Raw genomic sequence first — 20,632 nt, forward strand, 5'->3', positions numbered from 1 at the left:
AGTGACTGGCAGTGCATAGTTGAACTCGGCTAGCGTCGTCAATGGGGGGATGATTTGGCATAGGTGGGGAATCAAGGATTTCCCCTTCTGACGACAAAGCTGCCAGTAACGGTACTGAGATCGGTATTGAGAGTTCGGTCAACATCAGAATTGGAGAATTGAGCATAGGAGGTGTTGGGGTTCTCCTCAGCGTCAACAGAGGAGGGAGCCATTCAGATTCCTTCCTCCACTTCTTTTTCTTTTGGATGTCTTGGTTCTTAGGCTTTCTGGTCTGTTTTGAGGCTTTCTTAGCCATGGCAGCCATTAAACTCCTGCCTGGAGTTGGCAGGTCAGACCGGCTTGTATATAAGGCCTGGGCAGGGGTAATCGCATTGCTATCACTCTGAGGCTGGCATGCTCCAACAGAGTCCTCTCTACCAGAAGAGGAGAAAACCAGCATACTGGAGATTGGAGTAGCAGATGTCCTCTTTGGGACATCTATGGCCTTCAGGACTTTTTCCCACACTAGAGAGCGAAGTCTATCTACTCTGTTCTTACAGGTTTATTTGGTGACACGTTTCAATGACATGGCCCTCACCGAGGCACAGAACACACAATGAGTGCCCATCTGAGGGAGGAAATTTACTCTTGCAGCAGACATATTTTCTAAATGGGGACTTAATGGCCATGTGCCTGGAGATGCAGTGCGAACTGAGATCACCTGAAGAACAGGAGACCAAAGAAATAGAATGTAAAAAGAAGAGGGAAAAACAGCACTGATGAAATGATAACAGAAGAAATGAAAACAAAGGAGATCCACTCAGCAATTGTCTCTAAAGGCAGAAGTACATGATGGTACACAATGCAATGGTCTCTAAGGACAGAAGTACACAATGAAGAACTGAGAGACTGGGTGGGAACCCAGTGGAGCATGCACAGTGGGATGGTGGGGGAAGGGTTCCTGCCAAATCTCCTCAGCTGTAGAAGTTTCCTGGTTCAGCTTCATGCAGGCGCAGAGCCTATGTGTGTGGTGATGCACAGAGACCACGAAGAAGAATGTGAATAGTTAAGTTTTACAATCAAATCAAAAAGTACTACTTATCTGTAAAATAATTTGGCAGCCTGTGAAAAGACTACATGCCAATTGTGGAAGTGCTAAAACTTTACTACGTTGTACTTTCTGACTTTCAGAATAAACTATGCTGATTCAAACATCTGAGGGCTGAGCTGTTTCCTTCATATAATATAGTACAGCACAAAACATAATTCCCAAACTGTTCCATTGAAACAAATGCCATGATCCAAGCATACAAGTCTGGGAACACCTGGATGTGATTGTATGAATATCTAAAGCACCATTATATGTTCAAGACCACTGATCCATCTAAATCAATATTCTGTCAAATTGGCAGATTCTCCAAGTCTTAGCTAGAATTAAATCCCAGCTCTGTCTTTAGCTGCAGATGGCAGGGACCCTTCCTGGAGTTGAACGATCTGTCAGCAGGGGAGTCACCCAGGTGCTGTGGGAAACAGTTGCAGGATGCAGCTGACTGTTGTACTACTGACCAAATAAAACTTAACAGTTGCTCCCTTAAAGCCTCCTAGATCTGGCTTGGCAACTTGACAGTAGGTGGTAAGGCCTTGGATGCACTCTCCCCAAAGTAGCCCATCCTCACTTAAGCTGCACCAAAACCATGACTCCACCTCTTCTGAGTAGCAGAAAGCCTTTGGTCAGGTCTTTTATACATCGCCAGTAGGAGTAATATTACTGTATGGGCTGAGTCTAAGAAATGGAAGACACCCTGCTAAGAGACACAGTGGATCTCTCAATGTCCCACTATGGCCAGCTGTGCTTAATAATACAGTAATAAGGAGGCTGAATTCATGTGCCAGCAGTACTATGTACTCAACCCTTAAAGTAATGTACATCTACAGAGGCCTCTGCAATTTTGCCCTGAGACTTAATGGCTGGATTGTAACTTAAGCTTTGTTTCAGCTACAGTAGAACAGTTTCATGAAAGGAAACGTACGTTATAAGAAAGCAAATGCCTGTCGTCTTTATCGATGAGCAACCCATCTGCCAAATCATCAGATGAAGTGTACTTGAGTTTCTTTTTGGTCTCGGGCTGATCTTCTCCACGCATTCGACATAAACGGTCAGCCTGTAAGGTAAAGTAAAAGGTATAAAATTTTATATCCATAAAAAATTATAAACTGGATGCACTACTAGAGGTCATTTGTTTTATTTGTTCTAAAAAAAAGACAGGTTGCTTACCTGTAACTGCAGTTCTTCGAGTGGTCATCTGTGCAGTCACACATATGGGCTCTGCGCCTGCGCAGGGCCAGCTTCGGAAACTTCTCTAGCTGAAAATCTTTTAGGCGGGAACCCCTCCCTCACCGTCCACTGAGCATGCTCAGGGGTTCCCGCCTAACTCCCCAGTTCCTGAAACCGCCTAGACAGTCTCACTGAAGAGAACCACCAGGTGATCAAAAATTAATGACACCATAGTGGGGACGATGGGAGGGTTGTGTGACTGCACAGATGACCACTCGAAGAACTACAGTTACAGGTAAGCAACCTGTCTTTCTTCTTCGTGGTCTCTGTGCATCACACATATGGGCGAATAACAAGCTGACTTACCGGAGGTGGGTGGCGTCAGGTCATAGATGAATCTCACAGAATTGCCGATAGGACGGCACGCCCAAAAGCGCAGTCTCTACACGATCTGACATCCAGACGGTAGTGGCTGGCAAAAGTCAGTGGAGTTGACCAGGTAGCCGCTTTACAGAGGTCTTGTAAAGCGATTCCCTTTTCAAAAGCTGTAGAGGTGGCCACTCCTCTCGTGGAGTGGGAACGCACCTTACCCTCCAACGGGAGGCCAGCAAGTTCATAGGCTAGCTTAATAGTCTGAACCACCCAAGCAGATATTATCTGCGGGGATGCCTGAAGTCCCTTTTGCTTGCCCCCATAACAAACAAAGAGTCTTTGGGATCTCCGGAGGGTGGTAGTTCTGGACTGGTAAAAGGCAAGGGCCCGTCTTATATCCAGGGTATGTATAGCAGACTCAATAGGGGATGTCGGCGAAGGAAAGAAGCTTGGGAGTGTAATGTCCTGCCCAAGATGAAAGGAAGACACAACCTTCGGCAGAAAAGCTGGGTCCGGTCTAAGGACCACCTTGTCAGCGTGAAACACCGTGTATGGTGACTCTATGCGGAGTGCTGCTAGTTCGGATGCACGCCTAGCAGATGTTACTGCAACAAGGAACGCCACCTTGAAAGTTAGCAACCGCAAGTCAGTCCTTGCTAAAGGCTCAAAGGGCTTGGCAGATAGTGCCTTGAGCACCACGGAGAGGCTCCATTGAGGAACAAAAGAACGAACTGGTGGGATTGTGTTCTTCATGCCCTTCATGAACCGTTTTGTCAAAGGGTGCATGAAGACCGAACAGCCCTGAATCCAATGGTGTGAGGCAGAGATAGCTGCTAAATAAACTCTAAGTGACGAGAACTTAAGTCCTTTTTTAAATAAAGAAAAAAGAAAGGAGAGCACTGTTGCTATTGGTGCTGAAAACGGGTTCTCGTTTCTACTGAGGGCAAAGGCAGAGAATGCTGTCCATTTTTTTGCGTATGACCTTCTAGTAGCTGGTTTCCTAGCTGCTAGGATAACGTTCCATATGTCAGTAGGCAGCGGTTGGTTGTCTAACGTTGCCTTATCCTCCAAGCTGTTAGGTTTAGGGACTGGACATCCAGATGGAAGATGAGTCCCTTCTCCTTCAATATGAGGTTGTGGCATTGGGGGAGTCTGATAAACTCTGCTGAGGACAGTTTGAGTAGCGGAGTGAACCACGGCTGCCTTGGCCACCAAGGCGCTACTAAGATGGCGTTGTCGTTGTCGCTGCACAGCTTTATAATAACTCTTGAGAGGAGTGGTATGGGGGGAAACAGGTACAGAAGCCGTCCTGTCCACGTCCTCTCGAAAGCGTCTCCTAGAGATGCTGCCCCGTGGCCTGCCCACGTGCAGTATTGGTTGCAGATGGCGGTCTCTGGTGACAATACATTGTCGCGAATAAGTCTATTACAGGCTGTCCCCATGCCTGAAAGATCATGTCCAGAACAGTGTCTTTCATCCGCCACTCGTGCGTATCCACAAAGGTGCGGCTGAGGTCGTCTGCCAGAATATTGTCCTGGCCTGTGGAGCGGGTTGAGTCCAGAATTGCTCCAAGGAATTTTATTTTTTGAGTTGGTTGAAAATTTGATTTTTCTTTGTTGATGCAAAGGCCTAATTCGTTGAGGAGGTTGATGGTGAGGTGGGTATTACGGGTGGCTTCCTGCTCCGTATTAGCCACTATCAGCCAATCGTCCAAGTAGGGGTAGATCTCTACCCCTCGAGTCCTCAGAAAGGCGCAAACTGGTGCCATACACTTTGTGAAGACTCGGGGGGCAGTAGAAAGCCCAAAAGGAAGCACTTTGAATTGGAAAACGTCTTCCCCCACTATGAACCTGAGGTATTGGCGATGATCGGGATAGAATGATACATGAAAATATGCGTCCTTAAGGTCAAAAGACGTGAACCAATCCCCAAGGGAGAGGAAAGGTAGGATGCTTGCTAAAGAGTTCATCCAGAATTTTTTAGGGTTGATGAACTTGTTTAGCTCTCTAAGGTCCAAAATAGGTCTCAGCCCCCCATCCCGTTTCGGAACCGTAAAGTAATGGGAGTAAAAACCGCCTCCCAATGCGCAAGTTGGTAATCGCTCTATGGCGCCCTTCTCTAAAAGAGACGTAGTCTCTTGCAACAGAGCGTCTGTAGGTGGTGAGAACCTTGCGGTTCCGAGGGGAGGGGGGATGGAGAACTCTATTTTGTAGCCCCGAGATATGATGTTATGGACCCATGTGTCAGTTGTAATAGTGGTCCAATTGCAGAAAAAAGGGGCAAGGATGTCACCAAACTTAGGTGTTAGGCTGTTTGGTGTGTGGCAGTCAAAGACACCGCCTTTGATTCGGGTCAGGCTTGCTCTTGTTTTGCTTAAACCGTCCTGGGTACTGTTGCCTCCTATACTGACCCTGAGGCTGGTATGTAGTGGGGCGGTCTTGCAGTTGGAATTGCTGTTGCCTTGGTGGGAACTGCTGCTGTGTTCTTGGCCAGCGTCTCTGGCGGAATGGTCTCTGAAGCTGTTGTTGCTGCTGACCAATCCCCATTTTCTTAGCCGTATTTTTGGCTTTTTGAACGCTCTCCATGGACTTGTCCGTGGACAAGTGGAAGAGTCCTTCCCGGTCAAGGGGAAGGTCCTCTATCCGGGTGCGCGCTTCTTGAGAAAGTCCTGCGGACCTAAGCCACGCATGTCGTCTTAATGCGATAGAGGCCACCATTGCTTTTGAAGCACAGTCAGTGGCATGCCTCGCTGTGTTGAGTTGTTGGCGTGACAGCCTCATGGCTTCTGTGTAAAACACATTTGACAGCTCTCTTTGATCGTCTGGCAGATATCCAGAAAGAGATGCCATTTTTTCCCATAGAAAGGATTGATATTTAGCCATGGGGGCAGGGTAATTGTGCACTCTTAGTGAGAAAGATGCAGAAGAATATATTCTTCTTCCCAGGCCGTCCAGTCTACGACCTTCTTTGTCAACCGGAGCGTTGTGTTTCCTCTGAGTGTTCCATCTTCCTTGGGATGCCTCAACTATGATTGAATTAGGCTTGGGGTGGGTGAAAAGGAACGGCACTGTCTTTTCTTGGATTTTGTAGATGTTATCTAACTTCCTCAACGTTGGTGGCATAGAGGAGGGCATTTTCCACGACAGTTGGGCTGTGCGTAATAGCACGGGTAAGTATGGAATTGCCGCTGGGGTAGATGACTCGCAATATAAATCGTCATAAACGGGGTCATTTAACTTCTCTATTGGTTGAGAAGTATCGATCCCCAGGGACCTCACCATTCTTTGCACTTGATCAGTGAAATGGGTCAAGTCCTCAGAGGGAGAGATTACATCTGTCGCTACCACTAAATCATCTGGTGAAGGGATTGATGGTGGGGGCGATGGTTCCTGAGAGGAGTCTGATTGATATTCATCATCAGAGGGCTCATCCAATGCACTTCTCCTCATTCTAGCCGTGGGCAAGGATTGCAGAGCCTGTGACTGTACCGATGTTGTCGGTGCCGTAGTTTGCACCCGTTGAGGTGGAGGCCTCGGTACCGAGGGCTGCGGTGGCATAGCGGCAGCATCTTCCGCAGGTGGACGGTGGGAAACTGTCTCCGATGGAGGTTGCCGAAAGCGCGGGTACCGATGGTTGGTTGTTGGCTTTGGCGGTATCGAGAGGAGGGAGGACCCTCTTCCGCCATTGTCGGATCTTGTGAGGAGCCTCTAATCTCTCCTTCCGAGATTGATGCCCTTAAACTTGTCTCCTCGGTCGGTACCGTAATGATATTGAGAGACGGTACCGGGGAAGCCATTATTTGCTCCGTTTGTGGCGGCGTCAAGGCCGGCGGTGACAACGGAGTTGCCCGTCTCGGTATCGAGAAGGTTCTCGGTACCAAAAGTATTGGTATCGGACTTGCCGATATTGGAGGCGTTTTTTGCAGGGAAAGCCTTGATATGTGAAAGCCTCGGTGCCATAGGACGGTTCATTATCGAAATCGTCGGTACCGTCGACGAGTCTGACTTTGCCGATTTTTTCTTTCCCTCCTTTGATTTTAGTTTACTTTTCTTCCGTTGGGGTTCTTCGGACCCAACATGCCCTCTCGCTCTCTTAGAAATTTTCCTGGCCACTTTTGATGAGGCGGAAAGAGAGGAGGAGGAGGGGGGAACCGATAAGGCATCACTCCATGATGGAGGAGGTTGGGGCACAGACTCCATTGTACTGGGAGATTTGGAGCGTCGAGACGTACTCGGTTTCTCCACTGCCTCCAACGCCTTTTCCCAAAGTAACGCCCGAAGGCGATCAGATCGGTTCTTCCTGGTTTGCCTCAAGAATTTCAGGCAAAAACAACAGGACTCGATGACATGCGTCTCCCCCAAGCACAGTAAACACCGGGAATGTCTGTCGGTTTGGGATATTTTCTGCCCACAACCGGAGCACTTTTTGAAGAGGCCTTGTAGTGCCATAGGCACCAAGGCTGAGGTAACGAACAACAAGAATCTTTTTTTTAAAAAAACTAGATAGAAAAAAGTTAGGAAACTGTAGAGGTAAGAAAAAAGGATGAAAATAGTAGAATTCAGCTAGGTATAAAACGATACCAAACAGAAGTCTCCAAACGCTGTTGACACTACAGGAGGTTGAAGAGAACTGGGAAGTTAGGCGGGAACCCCTGAGCATGCTCAGTGGATGGTGGGGGAGGGGTTCCCGCCTAAAAGATTTTCAACTATAGAAGTTTCCGAACCTGGCCCTGCGCAGGCGCAGAGCCCATATGTGTGATGCACAGAGACCATGAAGAAGCAGCCCCCCTGAACCTTATTAACTACAGACCAGTATCAAATCTTCTGTTTTGGGACAAGGTGATCAAGGGAGTTGCCTTCCAACTCCAAGCAGTTTTGGATGATACAGATTTTCTAGACCATTTTCAGACTGGCTTCAGGGCAGGATACGGAGTTGAGACAGCTATGATCACCTTAATGGATGATCTACGCTTGAGTATTGACAGGGGAAGTGTGTCCCTGCTGGTACTTCTGGACCTCTCAGTGGCTTTCAATACCATCGACCATGGTATCCTTGGGAGCACTGTGCTTTGGTGGTTCCAATCCTATCTCTCAGGCAGGTTCCAGATGGTGAAGCTTGGGGATAGCTGCTCCTCAAAGGAAGTGCTGCTGTATGGCGTACCACCATCCTATCCCCAATGCTGTTTAACATATATATGAAACCGCTGGGAGAGATCATCCAGAGGCATGGGACGGGGTGCTGATGACACCCAAATATATTTCTCTATGCCTTCGACAACAGTGCCAGCTAAGGATAGTGTGTTCTTAGTGTGACCTGAATGAACGCTCAGAGGTGATAATGGGCTGGATGAGGAGAAACAAACTGAAGCTCAATCCAGACAAGATGCTTACTGGCAAAGGCCCTAACCTGGGTTTGGAGGTGTGTCAACCAATTCTGGATGGGGTTACACTCCTCCTGAAAGACTGTGTTCGCAGCTGAGGGTGTTCCTGGATCCATTGCTCCAAATAAAAGCCCAGATAGACGCAACAGCCAGGAGTGCCTACTATCAGCTTCGGCTGATACGCCAGCTGTGCCCCTTCCTAGAGTCGGAAGACCTAAAGTCGGTTGTGCACGTGCTGGTATAGAACAGCTCAACTTCTGCAAGGCACTGTACATAGGGCTACCTTTGTGCCTAGTCTGTAAACTTCAACTAGTGCAACATATGGCAGCCAGGTTGGTCATCTGTACACCTAGGGGTGACCACATTTCACCAATTTTTTAAATCACTTCACTGGCTGCCAATTAGTTTCCAGGTGAAGTATAAAGTGTTGGTACATACATTGTTATTTATTACTATTATTATTGTTATTATTTATTTATATAGCACCATCAATGTACATGGTGCTGTACAGAGTAAAACAGTAAATAGCAAGACTCTGCCGCATAGGCTTACAATCTAATAAAATCATAGTAAAACAATAAGGAGGGGAAGAGAATGCAAACAGACACAGGGTAGGGTAAGCAGGCACAGGGTAGGGTAAAACTAACAGTATAAAGTCTGCACAACATCAAGTTTTGCAGACTTTATACTGTTAGTTTTACCCTACGGTCACAGACCAGCAAAATCAACACCAAAACATACACGTGTCCTTGTCACGTGTGGCAGTCATGCAAGTGAGGCCATTATGGGAAACCGTTCTGGGTGTGAAGCATCCTTTAGGGAAAGTGAGAGTAGAAAGCAGGCAAGCAGGCTCTGGAGAAATGTTTCTGGGGCTGGGGGGCGGAGCTGGCCGCCTGAGCAATGGCGGGTTTCTTCTGAGGCTCTAAGCGGCGTTTGCCGGAAAAAGCAATTATCTCTCTTCTAATGGGCATAAATCTTTGAGCAAACGACAGAAAATGATTATAAAAGTCACAGGAGCTGGAAAAGCTGAGAGATTTGAAGAAGGGAGGTGAGATGATTGATATTTAATACAATGTCTGTATAAACGGCAACACTATCGAAACCGAAAGTAACACTGACGCAGTTTAAAAAGAAGGAATTTATGCTTGCTGGACATTGATTTGTGTTATAACCTTTCATTCTTATCTCACATGAGAAAGATTGAAATGCTGGCTTTGTAAGGTGGAAGTTGTTGATTGGATTTATTGGCGTGGTGAGAAGGGGGGGAGAGAAGGTGGAAGAAGCTGCATTCGGCATTCGGTGAGGGAGATGTGGGAAGCTGAGAGGCTGCGAATGATTAAACTGATCCCCTCTAGTGAATGCTGTTGTGAACTGGATATTCCCCCCCCTCATGAAGAAAGAAGAAGTGTTTGATATATAACAGAGAAGCCAGCATAAGTTGCTAAGGAAGCGAGTTACACTCTAAGATTTATGCCCTACCCAGAAGAGTCCCATGCCTAACATTAAAAGAAAGATCAAAAGTTGGGCAAAGCTTAATATACAAAAAAAGAAAAAGAAAAAAAAAAAGAAAAAAGAAAAAAATAAGAAAAAAAAAATAAGAAACCTTCAAATTATAAAAAAAAAAGGAACTTTCAAATCATAATTTGGCATGCCTCTCCCTCCTGGAAAGGACAGCCCCTGGAGTTGAGCAAGAGGAGGAAGATAAAGACCCAGTCCCTTTGGATACAATACCAAATAAAGAAAAAATATGACTGAAGGAGGAGAAAGTGGTAGTAACCCTCCCTCGTTGATGGAGATCAGGCCCATTATAGCTGAAAATAACATTGTTATATTTTAAAAAAATGGATCAGCATATGAGTGAATTTAGACATTAATTGTGTATTTAGCGGATAAAAAAGGTGGAAAATTCGGATAAGATCAAAAAGATAGAGGCTAAAGCGGACTTGGACCAGAAGGAATAAGAGGCTTTTGAGAAATCAACTAATATACAATTTAAAGAATGGGTACTGTGATCGATTGCCTCGGAAGATTAATCTAGTAGATCTACTTTTTGAATAAAGCAGCTAAAGGAGTCGCAGGGAGAAGATCTTAGAGAAATCATCGTGAACTGGTTCAAGGAGCTGATGCCGATATATCAATAGACGGATTGGATCCGGATCGAGTCCATCGTGTGGGGGGGCAAAACCACAAAGGGGCAAGAGACATTTTGGTGAAATTTGGTAATTATTATAAAAAAGAGCAAATTATGAAAGAATTGAGATTTAAGAATCAGATATAATATAAAGGCAAACCAGTGTAAATTTACAATGATCTTTCTCAACGTACATTAAATTGGAGAAGTAGTCTTAAACTAATAATGGAAAAATTAATGAAGAATGAAATTCCTTATGCATGGGGTTACCCGGTTTTTTTTAAGATTTACATATGGGAGGAGGGAACACAGAGTAACCTCATTGGATCAAGGTAAAGATTTGCTGAAGAGGCTGGGTCTGGATGGGGAAGCAGATGGGGCTGGAGTGGGTGGGGGAGGGAATGAGGCTGGGACATCTGGAGAGTAAGAGAATTGTTAATTATGTTTGGAGATAATTGCAAATAAAAATGCTAATATAGAAACCTGCCGGCCAGGCACAGCACTGCCTCCCCCCTCCCCCTTTAAAGTAGATGGCTGGAGTACTAGACTCACGGGGATATGGGGGGGGGATTAGAGTGGGGGGGTGGGGAGGGGGGGAAGGTAGGGGAGGAGGGATTGGGGTAGGAGGGTGGGGGTTTTATGTATGGAGTTTGTGTTTTTATGTAAGCAAGTTTGAACTGCTGAGCACAAGGGATCGGAAGAGATTTCAAAAGGGTGATTATGGATAAAAAGATAAAGGTATCAACACTCAATGTTAAAGGTTTAGGGGCAGTCGTGAAAAGGAAGAGAATAGAACAAATGCTTAATAAAGAGGGATCAGATATTATAATGATCCAAGAGACACACCAAGGCTCCGAGAATTCGAATATGATAAAATTAAAGTGGCTAGCCTATTATGAAAAGTCATTAGGGACATCAAAAAAAAATGGAGTGGCCACTTTGATTTCAAAAAAAAGTGGGTTTACATTAGAAGAGGTAAAAAAGGATGATAAGGGTAGATATCTTATGTTAAAAGGTAAAATTGAGGGAAAGGTCTATACTTTGATTAATGTTTATGCCCCAAATGAGAGGCATAGAGAGTTTTTTATAAAGTTGTTTAAAGAAATAGAAGAATTTAAGGAGGGGTATGTTATATTAGCGGGGGATTTTAATATGGTTATGGATAATAAAAGAGACAGGTCAAATCCCACTAATGTTGAAAAGAGAAACAATATGACTATATTGAATAAATTAATAAAAGAAAATGATTATTTAGATTCGTGGCGCTTACTTAATGGGAATAGGCCTGGATTCTCATATTTTTCCCCAGTTCATCATACATACTCCAGGATAGATCATATATTTGTTTCAAAAGACTTTGCAACGAGGATTTGTAAAATGGAAATGGGGGTAATAAAAGTAACTGATCATGCCTTGTTAAGTTTAGAATTTACAGTTAAGAAAGATTATAAAGAGGCATATAGATGGAAGTTGAACACAAAGATATTGAAATACAATAAAATAGTAGATAAAATTCGGAAGGAACTGTCGGAGTCATGGGAAATTAATGAAAAAGGAGGAACAGCTGGGTCAGTCATTTGGGACACCATGAAGGCTGTAGCAAGAGGAATCTGTATTAGAGAAACATGTAGTTTAAAAAGACAACAACGTGCAGAACAGGAAAAGTTAGAGATAGAAATTAAAAACTTGGAGGAAAGATATTGGCGAAGTAAAGATAAATATAAATTAGTGGAAATACAAGCTAAGAAGAAACAATTAGAAAATTTAAATATAGAAGAGATTCAAAAGAATTTAATGTATATGAAAAGGGAATATTTTGAAAATAGTGATAAGAACTCGAGGTTGCTTGCCAAGCTCACACAAAAAGAAAAAGGGAGGAATGGGATAGAAACGTTGAAAGATAGCCGAGGGAATTATTGTCATGCAATGAAAGCTAAAATAAAAAATTTTCAGGAATTTTATCAGGAATTGTACAAGGGTAAAGAAATTCAACAAGAAAAGGTGGAGGAGTATATTGGAAGGTTTATAAAGAAGGAAATAAAATCAGAATATAAGGAGTTAATGGAGTCAGTAATAACTCAAAGAGAAGTTGAAGAGGTTATTGATAAGTTAAAAGTGGGTAAATCACCAGGAGCAGATGGTTTGGGTCCAGAATATTATAAGGTCTTCAAAGATTGTCTAGTTCCAAAATTAATGGAACTTTATAATAGGATATTATCAGGAGAGAAGATACCTGAATCATGGGAACATTCAGTGATAATTCTGATCCCAAAACCAGATAAAGATTTGACTAATCCCGATTCTTATAGACCTATTTCTTTAATAAATCAGGATGCTAAAATTTTTACATCTATTATGGCCAAACGATTAAATAAATTCTTGGCAGAATATATAGGAGCAGATCAATGTGGGTTTGTGGTAGGAAGACATATGCATAATTTAGTGGGTAGAGTTTTAAATGTAATAAATGTAATAAAAAAAGCAAATATTAAGGCAGGTATTATGGCATTAGATATTTTTAAAGCTTTTGATTGTGTGAGCTGGCAGGCACTAAAGAGTATTATAGATAAATTGGGATTTGGAAATAAATTTAAAAATGTAATAGAACAGCTATATTCCCAAAATACGGCGGTAGTGGTGGTAAATGACGGACTTACTGAAAAGATACGACTAGCCAGAGGAACAAGACAAGGATGTCCGCTCTCGCCGGTCCTTTTTGTAATGGTTATGGAAGTTTTGGCGAAGGCACTAAGGGAGGATAAAGAATTAGAAGGAATTGGAGAGGTAAGGGAAATAAAGCTAAACATGTTTGCGGATGATACTTTATTGACCATTAAGAATCCATTAAGAAAATTAGAAAGAATTAAATATCAGTTGAGGGAATTTGAGGAAATTACAGGGTTAAAAATAAATTGGTCTAAATCAGAGATGATGTTGTTTAACTATACTAAGAGGGAAGAAAAGGATTGGGAAGTTAAGGGAATGGAATTGAAAGTTAAGAACGAGATTAAATATTTGGGAATTAAAATTACAAAAAATCTAGAGAATTTAGAAAGGGAAAATTTAACGAGGTTAAAGAAGGAGGTACTAGAGAAATTGGAAAAATATAAAAGATTAAATTTATCTTGGTTTGGGAGAATAGCTTTGATAAAAATGAAGATATTAGCTAAAATTAATTTTGTATTTAGGATGTTACCTATAAAAATATCAGAAACCGAGATAAAAAGTTGGCAAAATATTATTAATAAATATTGTAATGGAGAAAAGAGAGCAAGAGTGAATAAAAATAATTGGTACCTAAGCCAAAAAAAGGGGGGAATGGGTCTCCCAAACATAAAATTATACTACGTAGCAAATAGATTAAGACATGTTGTAGAAGCAATTATGGGAGTAGGAGATTTATATTGGATGGAAGAAAAAATTATAAGTAAGGTAGAGATGAATCTGGAGAATGTTTTTTTTAAAGATGGAGGAAGAAAGTGGGTTGGAAGTATAGATAATCCACTCCTGAGGACTCAATGGGAAATTTGGAGTAAATTTAAAGGGAAGCTGCTTCCGAGCAACTCTCCCTTAGCACCGATAATAATGTTAAAGAATTTCCCAGAGGATCTAAAGGGTAGATTATGTAAAATATTAAAAGAGAAAAATAAAATAAAATTAAAGGATTGGGTAAGAGATATTAAAACAAGAGAAGATATGGAAAAATTTGTTAAAGGAGAAGAAGCTATCTTGGCTAGAATATGGTCAATTAGAGCAATGGAATAAAAAGTGGATTAAAGATAATAGAATGTGCAGAAAGATGACGAGGTTTGAAGAATTAGTAGTAAGTAAGGAGAAAGGAAAAGGAAGTAGTATAGTTTCAAAAGGATTAATGAGTGAAATATATAAAATATTGTTAGAGAAGGAGTTTAGAGAGAATACAGAGAAAATGATTTGGGAATCAGATTTGAAGATACAAATAGGGCGACAGAGCTGGGAGGGACTATGGAAACAAAGAGTGTTGAGAAGTTTATCAGTAAGAATAAAGGAGAATTATTTTAAAATTTTATGGAGGTGGTACCTAACCCCGGTTAGATTGAATAAGATAAGTGATCAACATTCAGCAAATTGTTGGAGAGGATGTGGGGAAAAAGGAACGTATTTACATATGTGGTGGCAATGCAAATATGTACAAAGATTATGGAAGATGGTGTTTTCAGAAATTGAAGAAATAGTGGGAATGAAAATAGAACAAACACCAAAAATAGCATTGCTGTCACTATTTGAAGATATAAAGTGTGGAAAAGGAACTATAGAGCTGATATCGAGTTTGTTGGTTGCAGCACGATTGATGATAGCTAGGAACTGGAAGATCCAAGGGGAATATTCTATTGAGGAATGGTATAAAGTAGTATGGGACATAGCCATTAATGATAAACTGACATGTAATATTAAGTGGAGAAAAGGCGTAACTAAAATAAATGAGTTCGAAGGAATCTGGAAACAGTTCCTAGTGTTCGTGTTTACTAAGGGAAGTGGGAAACCACCAGCAGAAGAAATGATTAGATTTTGGACTCAAGAATGATCCCGAGGTGGGGGGTGCACATTTATGTTAAGAATGAAGATGTTGTAGAGTGATAAGGCATATGTAATAGTTTTTGATATTTGTACTCAACAATTATTCAATATGTATGCAGCAGATATTTGATGTATTTTTTTTCTTATTGTGTTAGTTTCAGTTATATTTTGGAAATGTTTATCTATGTTTATATAGTGTTGAAAATGAATAAAAATTAAAAAAAAAAAAAAAAAAAAAAAGAAATGTTTCTGGGGCTGAGCAGTTGAACCAGCAGGCACCCAGGACTGCCAGGAGCTTACTGGGAATGTAGGTGGCTGCTGCTTCTAGCTGCCTTTTGTTGGCCACTTGACGACCACTGCGCTCCCCACCTCCCAAGTGAAAGTGACCAGGACTACAGCACTCTTTCCTCCCGTAATGTCCTAACAAGCAGCATGTGTAAGTCTCTTCTGGAGTCATTTGGCCTGTAAGGGGATTTCGTACCAATGTAAATACCAAATCTGCTCAATAAAGATATTTAAAGTGTTGGTTATTACTTTTAAAGCCCTACATGGTTTGGGTCCCAGTTACTTGCGGGATCACCTTCTTCCATACAATCCGCCCTGCATACTCAGGTCCTCTGGGAAGAATTTACTTCAGCCAGCCAAAACTAGATTGACAACTATTACCCCCAGGACCTTTTCTTCTGCCGCTCCCAGACTGTGGAATCGCCTACCAGGAGAGATTCACCAACTTAACAGTCTTCCAGAATTTAAGAAAGCCATAAAGACTGATCTCTTCCGACAGGCCTACCCAGTTGAATTTTAAGATGTCTGGCTGTTATTTTAATAATGTATTCGTTTTATATGTTTTTAATCTTTTTTTTGTATTTTATAGTATTAGAGTATTTGATGTTGCTCCCCGCCTTGATCCAGAGGGAGAGACGGGTAAGAATTACTATTATTATTATTATTATTATTATTAGGAATACATTTAAGACAACAGCTAGTCTGATCATATATTACAACTATTATGAATAAAACCCTTCCTCATTAGCGCTACTCTCTGAATTATTATTATTATTATTATTATTATTTATTTATTTATTTATTTATATAGCACCATCAATGTACATGGTGCTGTACAGAGTAAAACAGTAAATAGCAAGACTCTGCCGCATAGGCTTACAATCTAATAAAATCATAGTAAAACAATAAGGAGGGGAAGAGAATGCAAACAGGCATAGGGTAGGGTAAGCAGGCACAGGGTAGGGTAAAACTAACAGTATAAAGTCTGCACAACATCAAGTTTTAAAAGCTTTAGGAAAAAGAAAAGTTTTTAGTTGAGCTTTAAAAGCTGCGATTGAAGTTGTAGTTCTCAAATGTTCTGGAAGAGCGTTCCAGGCGTAAGGGGCAGCAGAAGAAAATGGACAGAGCCGAGCAAGGGAAGTAGAGGCCCTTGGGCAAGCGAGAAACATGGCATCAGAGGAGCGAAGAGCACGAGCGGGGCAATAGTGTGAGATGAGAGAGGAGAGATAGGAAGGAGCTAGACCGTGAAAAGCTTTGAAGGTTAACAGGAGAAGTTTATATTGGATTCTGAAGTGAATTGGAAGCCAATGAAGAGATTTCAGAAGCGGAGTAACATGGTCAGAGCGGCGAGCCAAGAAGATGATCTTTGCGGCAGAGTGGTGAACAGAAACCAACGGACTGATGTGAGAAGAAGGAAGGCCAGAGAGAAGAAGGTTGCAGTAGTCCAACCGTGAAATAACCAGTGCATGAACAAGCGTCTTGGCGGAAGAGACAGACAAAAATGATCGAATCCTGGCAATATTATACAGGAAAAATCGACAAGATTTAGCTACTGCCTCAATATGAGGAATAAAGGAGAGCGAGGAGTCAAATATAAAGCCAAGGCTACGAGCTTCCTTGACCGGAGTAAGCGTAACATCATTGACAGTAAGAGAGAATGAGAGATGAGGAGAAGGTTTAGGAGGAAAAACTAGCAATTCAGTCTTTGCCATATTGAGTTTCAAACGACGATGAATAAACGACGATTATGGAGGCTGAAATCATGGCCATTCATATGTATTGTTGCAATTTATGGCTCCAACAAGCAAATATCTACACACATCAAGTATAACATAGTATTTCTGTACGTTATTTGTCTACTGTATTTCTATCCCACTCTTCTTCCAAGGAGCCCAGGGCCACCTCCCATTTTACCCTCATAATGGCCACGTGAGGTAGGTCAGGCTGAGTTAATGAGCCCATAGGATTGTTTCCACCCTCTTTGTTTCCCATACTGCTCAGCAAGTTCCATGCATTTCCCCCCACTGGACAAGGATGTCAATCATGCCCTGCATTATCTTCTGCCTTCGACCAATCAAAGTGGAGGAGCAGCCTTCCAGCTGAGTTGTGCTGTTCTAGAGCAGCAATGGGGGAAAGGCAGAAATAGGGCTCATGGTGGCCTGGCTTGGGAGCTGCTGGTTTTGATCAACTCCACAAAAAAACAAACAAAACAAACAAACAGGGAGTGAAGCAGAGAGCTGCATTGACCAAGAGGCATGTCTCTCTTCAGGTGTTTTTCTGCCCTTGGGAAGCCAGCAGTATCTCACATTGGCTCTCTATGATACTGACAAAGTGATGTTCACATTACAGAAAAGAAATGAGATGCTACAAATAGTAATTAAATGGAGTCACTGAAAGCATTATAATTTTAGGTATGATGCCATACACAAGTACCTCTAATTGTACGAGTTTCTCTTGTTCCTCCTTTGCCAAATCTTCTTTAGTTTTCATCCTAACAGAGGGTTGCACTTTCATCTCAAATCCTAGTTGCTTAACTAGTATATCATATTCATTAGGCTGAAAGCAAAACAAGAAAGTTAACTTTTTTTGGCTATATTCTACAGTAAGTTTGCAAGTGAAGTAATTGTACTGAAAAATCAGTGATTATACCTATTAACATTTCACTCATTGAAATAAAGACAAATACACAAGACAGATCCCCTAGAGACCAAAGATTGTTGCCACTGCTTCTTCTCCTACATCTCAACACATTAATGAAGATATTCTCAGTATTTTAACTGTCTATAAATTAATTTTCTTAGCTGTTTTAAATTTGTATTTCAAATTTGTATTTCTGCACTGCTGCTGATTTTATCCTGGTTGTGCTTTTATACTGTATTTTATATTATGGTTTTATACTTTGAATGGTTTTAATTTTTGTGAACCGCCCAGAAAGCTTCGGTTATTGGGCGGTATAAAAATGCAATAAATAAATAAATATTAACATTATCCACATGTCAACATTTAAATTATTCACATGTATCAATTTACACCAATACAAAACATATTTATAACACATTTTGATGACCAATGTTTTTGCCTAAAACACCTTCAAATATTTATCATGTAATATCAATCTAACAGCTGCAGAGGCAGATGACCATATCCAGAATGACAAAGCACCATCTGTCCTGTTATTGCAGGTGTCCACAGTTTTAAAACTAAAATAAATATTTTATTAGCTTTATTACTTCAAATTATTTGTAGGAGTTCTTTTTGGGAGAAAGGATGCAAGAATTTCATTTCTATGCCATAAATCCCACACCAGGAAGCACTATGCACTTTAACACAAAGACAAATTACGGAGTCAAATTTGTTTATCAAATACCCAATAGATCATCCAGAGAAGCAAACACCCCAAATAACACCCTAAACCTGGTAAGTCTAGTACCACTTCACAACCCATAATTACTTTATTTTATTTATTATTTATTTATTGCATTTATATCCCGCCTTTTTTCCTCCAAGGAACCCAAGCCGGCAAACATAATCTTCCTCCGCTGCTCAATTTTATTCTCACAACAACCACCCTGTGAGGTAGGTTGGGCTGAGTGTCTATGACTGGTCCAAAGTCACCCAGTGAGCTTCCATGGCCGAGTGGGGACTAGAACCCGGATCTCCCGACTTCCAGTCCGACACTTTAGCCACTATACCACACTGGCAATAAGGGATAATTAGGGATAAGAAAAGCAGAAACAGAATGAATGATAGGTCTGTCTGTGCAGGTGAGAAACAAAGGGGTATCCTATCAAGAGCTCCTACAGCCTGATCCTATACATGTCCATGCAGAAGTAAATCCCTTTTAGTTCAATGGGTCTCACTTGCACGTGAGAGCCTTGCATCCTCATTCAGTATTTTTTAATCTAGAAAAATTAACACCTACATCTAAAACCACTGAGAACCCCTTCTATTTTAAAGACCTGGTAACAGACAATTGTCTACCAAGTTACTGGGGTGGGTGTGGGTGGGGAATAACTTCAAGAACTTTAGAACTGCAATTGTAATATTTTTGTCCAGAATTAGTGACCCTGGAAAGTGGAGATTTTTCATAATAAAGTCTGTTTATCTACATAAACACATGAAAACAACTCTTCTGCAAAGAAAGCCTGAATTGCCCTATCATGCTTTGCAGTATCTAATCCACTATTTGCAACATTTAAGCTACTGAAGACGACTGAAATACTGAAATATCTGGGAACCGGAATTATTCTTCACCAATACTAATAATGACTAATAATTCTAGTACATATCGGTGAGTATATTTGCCATTCTCTTAATTCTGTCTTGAATTAAGGATATCATTTTTTCAAAGAAGCAGTGTTAGTTTTTTTGTATTTTAAACAATTCAGTCTTTTTGTTCAAATATTTATTTGATTATACAGCAAAGAAAGTCGAGCATTTTATATCGTTTTCCCCAGCTTTCACATTGCACTTTTTTCTTCGGGCATGGACCATTTCCCTTTGTTGTTCAAGTGGGGGCCCACAACACACTGCCCTGTCCTTCTCTGGCTCCATTATAGTTTCTACCTGTTATCCCTCCATTTCTCAGGAGCTTTATTTTCATGTATCCAGGAAATATTGTGGAAGCTGGTAAGTAAATTCTATGAGCAGAAACTTCTGCTAGATTATAGGTATTTTACAAATAAATAGGAATGGGAGAGTGTTGCACAGGAAAATCTAGGCCATCACCAGAGATACAGCAATTTGTTGTAAATAGCAGTAAAAACAACCACCACCACAAATGGTTGGGAAAGAGAGATAAGTTCACATCATAAAAGCCCCTTATGGTTTCGCTTTTTCCTATGCCTTTTTTCTATTTTACTATTTTGAATAAGTGGGTAACGTACCCATAACATGGGTAACGGAAGACCAACCTTGAGCTTCTCCACTTCATCTTGCATATCCGAGTTGGAGGTCTTGCAAAACAGAAAGGTTTGGATTTCTTTCCAATCATTATTAAGTTTTTCTGTAAGCTCTAATGTATTTTCCCTTTGCACTTTCCTCTTTCTCTAAAAGAAAAAAAAAGGACACAAATGTGACAAATTATCTGTGATCAACACGCTAACCCACCTAAATGAACTGCTTCTAGCGGTTGCGTGAACTTTTATATGGAAACTTGGTGCTGTAGACATGGACGGGGGGGGCACTAGGGGGGGATCCCCTAGGGTCATGGTGACAAACTGGGTGATCTTGAGCACTTTGACCTTGGGGAAAGTGCTCAAGATCACCAACTGCCCACCAGGATTTTTCCCTTCTAGTCTACCCCAAATTGAAGTCAGCAGGACTCCATTTTCATAAAAAAGTACATCCCACCCCTTTTTTGCTCATTTTCCAACGTAGCTAGTAGAAACGAGGGGCATGAAGAGAAGAAACGAGTGCATCTGACAAAGAATAACCAAATGAAAAATAAAGGGTCCATTTGCATACCTAAAATGAGACTGGGAAAATGTGATTTTCTTTGCAGGCCCTGTTTTTGCATTAAAAAAAGGGAAGAAAAGGCTCCAACCACAATTGGGAATGCGTTCAGAGTGGGGCGGGGAAGGGGTGGGTAACAGGGCTTGGGGCTTGGTGTCAGACAAGTCAGATTCCATCACCAAGTCCCCTGGAATGCCAG

General features: G+C 41.6%; 1 protein-coding gene across 1 annotated transcript in view; it reads right to left on the reverse strand.

Moving 5' to 3' along the window:
- The window catches only part of NOP14 (NOP14 nucleolar protein), a 98,192-nt gene that overhangs the window by 59,012 nt on the left and 18,548 nt on the right, over window positions 1–20,632 (reverse strand). The window contains exons 5-7 of the mRNA XM_063135864.1: window positions 19,893–20,027; window positions 17,413–17,535; window positions 2,010–2,141 (exon numbers count right to left, since the gene is read on the reverse strand). Of these exons, the coding sequence (XP_062991934.1) occupies window positions 2,010–2,141; window positions 17,413–17,535; window positions 19,893–20,027 (390 nt within the window). The remainder of the gene's footprint in view (window positions 1–2,009; window positions 2,142–17,412; window positions 17,536–19,892; window positions 20,028–20,632) is intronic.

The sequence above is a fragment of the Elgaria multicarinata genome, chromosome 10 (assembly GCF_023053635.1).
Source record: "Elgaria multicarinata webbii isolate HBS135686 ecotype San Diego chromosome 10, rElgMul1.1.pri, whole genome shotgun sequence".
In the NCBI taxonomy this organism is placed as follows: Eukaryota; Metazoa; Chordata; class Lepidosauria; order Squamata; family Anguidae; genus Elgaria; species Elgaria multicarinata.